The sequence below is a fragment of the Helianthus annuus genome, chromosome 4 (genome assembly GCF_002127325.2).
Source record: "Helianthus annuus cultivar XRQ/B chromosome 4, HanXRQr2.0-SUNRISE, whole genome shotgun sequence".
Classification (NCBI taxonomy): domain Eukaryota; kingdom Viridiplantae; phylum Streptophyta; class Magnoliopsida; order Asterales; family Asteraceae; genus Helianthus; species Helianthus annuus.
Window position 1 is genome coordinate 28093823 of NC_035436.2, and position 6000 is coordinate 28099822.

The 6000-nt window shown below is 36.9% G+C and overlaps 1 protein-coding gene across 1 annotated transcript; it reads right to left on the reverse strand.

Moving 5' to 3' along the window:
* Window positions 1-1013: 1013 nt before the first annotated feature.
* On the reverse strand, window positions 1014-4660 carry LOC110933086 (protein FAR1-RELATED SEQUENCE 5-like). Its single transcript, XM_022176325.2, has 7 exons — window positions 4462-4660; window positions 4208-4288; window positions 3416-3566; window positions 2766-2864; window positions 2430-2688; window positions 1776-2345; window positions 1014-1676 (listed from the first exon to the last, which is right to left on the reverse strand). The coding sequence occupies exons 1-7, from the start codon at window positions 4658-4660 to the stop codon at window positions 1014-1016; spliced, it is 2022 nt and encodes a 673-aa protein (XP_022032017.2).
* Window positions 4661-6000: the final 1340 nt, after the last annotated feature.

The window sequence follows — 6000 nt, forward strand, 5'->3', positions numbered from 1 at the left end:
TCGAAGTCTCTTGCCAACATTAATGAACTCATTTTTTTCAGGCTTGAGATCGATCGCCTCAACATCCGGAACTTTGGAAACCAAACATGGCCTCTTGTACATTGTTATGCTTTGTGTGTGATAAGTAGGTAACAATGCTTTGGGGATATACACATTGGGGGATGCTGAAACTTATTTATAATGAAAAAGGATGGTGGTGATTAGATATGAAAGTAAATGACAAATTAAATGCATCGCCAGGTAAAAAAAGGAAAAAGTAACAAAAAGATACATCTTGTTGTATGTATTATGTAAAAATGTATCTACGGCTAGTGTTTTGTAAAAAAAAATACAAACAGAAAAAAAAACAAACTACTATATGTGCTTAGAATTTTTTTTGTTACTGGCTTTTGTAACGAAAAGGGTCATTTTCTAACTAATTATATACGTAAAATGGATGTAACGACCAAAATATGTAACATGGTATAAAAAAAAAACAAAAAATCCATAAGATTGAAAAATCTCAGATTCAAACACAGCAAAGAATCTACAAAAATACTCATGGTAAAAAAAATGTAACATAGTAAAAAAAAAAAAAAAAAACTAAAAAATCCATAGCATAAAAAGGTATCAGCTTCAACGAAACATCAACAAGTACATACTAACGAAAATATCATTAGCATACTAACAAAGGATAAATCCAACTAAGTACCACCCATTTCTTAATCTCAACAAACAATGCAACGTTTACTTCTAACACAAAACATTAGGGATATCATTTCATAATGCAACTGATCAGTTAAACCATAGTCATTAAACTTAAAACCATACGACATACCAAAACCACATACATCCTAACATGCAAACATATGCATGTGCATCGATTTTCAGATAATCTACACATGCAAACATGTGCATGTCCAAAAGGGGTGATCAAAGTTTACTTGCGCTCCACTAAATTGGAGACCAAAAAGCTGGCGTCATAAAAGTTTTAAAAACACGCACATCAAACACATCAACATAAAAATACCAAATCAAGTGGACTCCTGACTCGCAGAGCTTGAGTCCTCGTCCTCGTTACTCGATTTATTCTTGTTCTTCTTTTTCTTGCAATTTCTTGAATCATGCCCAGTCATGTACTTCATACAGGTTCGGCAAAGCCTGGGTGTTTTGGGAGGTTTGACAGCAGAGTTGCTCGTTCCATCCTGAGGTGCTCTAGACAATCGCCGGCGTTTGCCGCGTCCTTTGTTCCTGATCTCGTCTGGATTGTCGAGAGTTACGTCCCCATCTAAAGAAACACCAAGCAATTCTTCAACAGCAGCATAGTTATCATTGTTGGCTTCGTCATCAACTGGTCCTCCATTTAGTAACTTGCATTTCAGTTCCTTTATCTGCTCAGCGAAAGAGGAAAGTCCTCCAACATCGCTTCTTAATGCGTCCACACATTCAGTTACGATCTCAAGAATCTGACTTCTCGCAGCAGCTTGCGGACGAGTGTCAACGCCATATCGACTCTCAATAGAAAATAAACTTTTAGGAAGCACATCCCTAGACCAACGCTTAACAACATACTGGGCCGGGATTCTTTCAATATTGTTTACCCGGTAAACACAAAAAATGTGCCTACACAGATATCCAATACGGATGAAGTTGTTGCATGAACAGGATACCGACTGGTTACTCAACTCAAGTATAACCTATAAAAACACCAAAACACATAATTAAGCTTCTATGAAAAAAAGCATAATGAATAGCTTAAATCAAAAAATGCAACTATAAGGATACAGCAAAGTTACCGTGAATGTGTTGGTTGCATTGTTACGTTTGTCCAATTGATTCACATAGTAAACACAACCATCATCACAATCCTCCGTGTTTACAATGTAACAAAACAGCTTCCCCTTGTATATCTCTTTTCTTACTTCTGTAGAAATTGCATGTGTATACAACTCAAAAGCGTGCTTCTCAATAGCTAGGTCAGTACTGTCCATGAATACACTAGATGAAGTTTTAAACTCTGCAACACGTTGCCTGTAACACTGATTGTCTATCCTAGTCTCGTAACATAGCATGAACTGAACTAGTGTGTTAGCGCTAGAAGAGTTGACCTTGAAGCTTGAGTTAGAGCTTTCACATCTTGATGTAGTCTTCATCAAACAACACATTGGGATGTCACGGAAGTAGGCAGGTACCCATTGGTCCCTAATTGAGTACATGTCATTCAACCAGTCGTGATCTTGTAACCCATATTCCTCCATCAAAAGTTGCCAACGCGTCTCAAATGTAGATGGCTTCATGTGAATACTCCACACCAAACGATGCATCAATGCTCTTGGCTCAGAGTTTTGTAACAGGTCTCCAGCAATCTATACATATAAAAACACAAAAACTGTTAAAATAAATGAAACAAAAAAAAAACTTCTCAAAATAGATTCATAAATTAATAAAACCTTGGTGGGAAGTTTCTTCATAATATGCCACATGCAAAGGCGGTGCCGAGAGTCTGTGAAAACCTCTGAAATGGCAGCTTTCATTGAAGGATCCTGGTCCGTCAGAACTAACTTTGGTTGCTTCTTGTGTGCCTTCAGAAATGATTCAAGTAACCACTTGTAAGACTCAGTGGTTTCATTGAATAACAAGCCAGCACCGAATGTCACACATTGTTTATGATTATCAACGCCTGTGAAAGGAACAAAAATCATGTTGTACCTGTGCGACAAAGAAAAAAAAACAAAAGTTAAATAATATGTTAAAGGGAAAAAAAGTGCAACTATCCAAAACCTTACTTGTTAGTGTGATAAGTCGCATCAAAAGCTAACACATCCCCAAACACCTCGTAGTTTATCTTGGAAATTTCGTCTGCCCAAAAATCGATCTCAATTGCCCTTTCTCAACAACAAACTCATAGTAAAAGTCTGGTAAGCTCTCAGATCTTTCTTTGAGACGATCTATAACAAGTTGCGCATCACGATCGCCAATATAAAGCCTAACCGACTGGCTCCAGTTCTTAAAATCAGTTGGCGTGCCACGTACATTGTGATGTCCACCCATCAGGGACACTAAAACTCTGTGAGAAACAATCGGACCAATTCTGTTCAAACTCATGTTATGGATAAACTGTTTGGATGCAAATGGTACTTTCCTTGAAGTCCTACTTAGGTCACGATTGAAACGCTCAACAAACGGATGATTATGGTCCTCATTGAACCCTACCACTGTGCACGTAGAGCTGCCCTCACCAAACTTAACCAGTATACTAGCCTTGCAATCTGTCACTGTGAAATTACTTTGCCTAATAGTCAAGCTTGAATGCTCCAAAGTATCAGTTTTACGCTTAATCTGTGGTTTTGAATATTTAGTACACCTTATGTACTAGTTAGTGACAACCCCCTTCCATCTCTTGGTTTGCCCCTTACGAATAGAAAACCCAGAATACACAGCATAGTCCTTGTACATACTGAACACATCCTTCCACGTTTCATAAACAGAACCAACAACAGGCTTTAAAACAATAGGAACATTAGGACACCACATTCTAGTCCCATTGGGTGTGTGGTGAACATAAAATTCCTCGTCCGCATGAACACCTAGAAAAAATGTATTGTTTAATAAATTATAACACGTATAGGTTAAAAAACAAATTTACTTGTAACATGAAAACATAACAAACTGATACTGTAGTTTCCAAAAATACAACATTAACACGTTTTCCAAAAAATTCAAATAAAACGTGGAAGTACATTTTATTGATGACGCCAAAAAGTGTAGATGCTATTGCATTTTTTTTATGGTGACCATATGTCATACTTTGTTAACGTATCCTTACTAAATTATTATTATGGTATGCGATAGTGTCACCTTTTCAATACATACTATCATATATAACCTAACCATAGTACCAAGTTCAAGTCCTTTGTTTCCAAAAAAATATAAAAACTTAATACAAGTGTAACGACATGTTTTCTAAAAGCTTGTTTCTTAAAAAAAAATGGTTACACTTGTTTTTGCCTTGGAAAAAAATACCACATTTTCAACCAAACTACCCAAAACATCATCTGTTTAATAATAATAATAATAATAATAATAATAATAATAATAATAATAATAATAATAATAATAATAATAATAATAATAATAATAATAATAATAGTAGTAATAATAATAATAATAAACTACAAACATTAAAAAAATGGGGTGTTACAATAAAACTATAGATAAAAACAATGACCTGTGGATAGCAACTGAGTAAAAGTACAATCTTGAACACCATCTTCATCATCATTTGGTCCATTTTGATTCAGAAGTGAGGCTACACATAAAAAAACAAAAAAAAATAAGCAACAAGAATCCAATGTACATCTAAACAAAGAAATCCTTAATTTACACAACAGAAAAAAGAAAGGAACCAACATGAATCGAACGAAAATCTACGCAAGCATTTAAAGCTGTACATTTAATGAAACAGAAAATAAAATCACTCACGTGGAATCTCTGAAGAAATAGGTTCAGGATCTGGAGAAACTCTACCCTCACCCAAAGCATCTTCATCTTCATTAAATGCAAAATGAAGTGAAAGATTATGTGGGACAACATTTAAGGGTGAACCGGGATCATCATTGAGGTTGGGTAACTCCGTACCGCCGGCAACAGTTAGATGTTGTTGGCTGTTCGAATCAGCCATGTTAAATGCAAAATCTCTTCAATGGTGAGTAAGGATTCTCTCTTTAACACATTCTCTATCTATGGTGTTAATAAATGAAATGAAAAAGCTGATGAGAAGATATGATATTGGAAGGTTGTGAGAGTAAGAAGGGAGAGAAGAAGAAAGTCTACAAAGTACTATAAGCATTTATTAAAAAGCATGACAAGAATGAGGTTTGAAACAAGGAGAAAGTCTGCGTGTGACAACTCGTATTTCGAACCCACTTTTGTGTAACGTAACGTGATTATGTGAACATTAGTAATAACGTGATATATGTGAAATTGTGATTTGTTTATATGTTGCATGATTAGACCGTACATAACCCACTCGATTACACAATTTACCTCGGCCCACTCGGTTTACACTCACTTGGACTCGAGACCAAGGATGACTCGATAATGTGTTCGGCCCATTCCCAACACACAAAAACACGACACCCTTGGGGGTGTTCCCTCATTCTCGCAAACTCACACAAGTTACACAAACCCTAGAACTCTTGCATTCCCTCTCGACTCGGAACAAAGGCAGCCGACACCCCTTTCGCGAAGCTTGTAGTTCGGATTAATCATCTTTAGCATCTCGGTTAGTGTTCATGTTTACCGATTACCTGTTGAATGATGTTGTGAAGTGTGTGTTACAATAATCATACATGTTAATCTAGGGTTCTTGTTAGTATGATTGTCGTGTTCATGTTATTCGGTTCATGATAGGGTTAACTATGGGTATATAAGGTTGCATGATGTAGAACTGAATGGATAAGTGTAACCGGCTGTGATGTTATGATTTGGGAATATGATTTAGGTTGCTTGATAGTCTATGAAATCGATTGTCACATGATCCGATCCACTGTTCTTGATGATAATGGTATGAACATGCATGAATCTTGGTTAAAAACTGTTGTTTGATCCGTATGAATGCCATTGAAAAACTGTTAATTGATCCTGATTGAACTGCCAAATTTGTGCATAATCTGTTACGGAATTTAGAAGCTACAAATCAGGAAGTCAATTACACCGGGTTGCGACAAGAGGTTGCGAGTCGGGAACACCTAGTCTCGACTCGAGACCTCACACCGACACACAGCAGCACAACTCGAAACCGTGGTTGCGAGTCCAGTTGCGACTCGAAACCGGACCATGACAAACCGAAACGACCCTTGTTGCGACTCGAGACTTTCCTTCGTTGCGACTCGAAATCTCGACTCGAGACCATGTAACCGTACACGTTGATATTGGGCCTGCACACTATCACGAGCCCAACTGGTTGGGCTGAACACTTGGACTATGCTTGTTATGTAACTGTTCACGCTGATACCTATA

Bases quoted from the DNA above. Each gene is read 5' to 3' on its own strand.
- LOC110933086 (XM_022176325.2), bottom strand. From the start codon at position 4,660: ATGGCTGATTCGAACAGCCAACAACATCTAACTGTTGCCGGCGGTACG. The intron at 3,567-4,207 runs GTCATTGTTTTT...CATTTTTTCTAG, and splicing joins TACTCAGTTGCTATCCACAG to GTGTTCATGCGGACGAGGAA. The intron at 2,346-2,429 runs GTTTTATTAATT...TTATATGTATAG, and splicing joins TGAAGAAACTTCCCACCAAG to ATTGCTGGAGACCTGTTACA.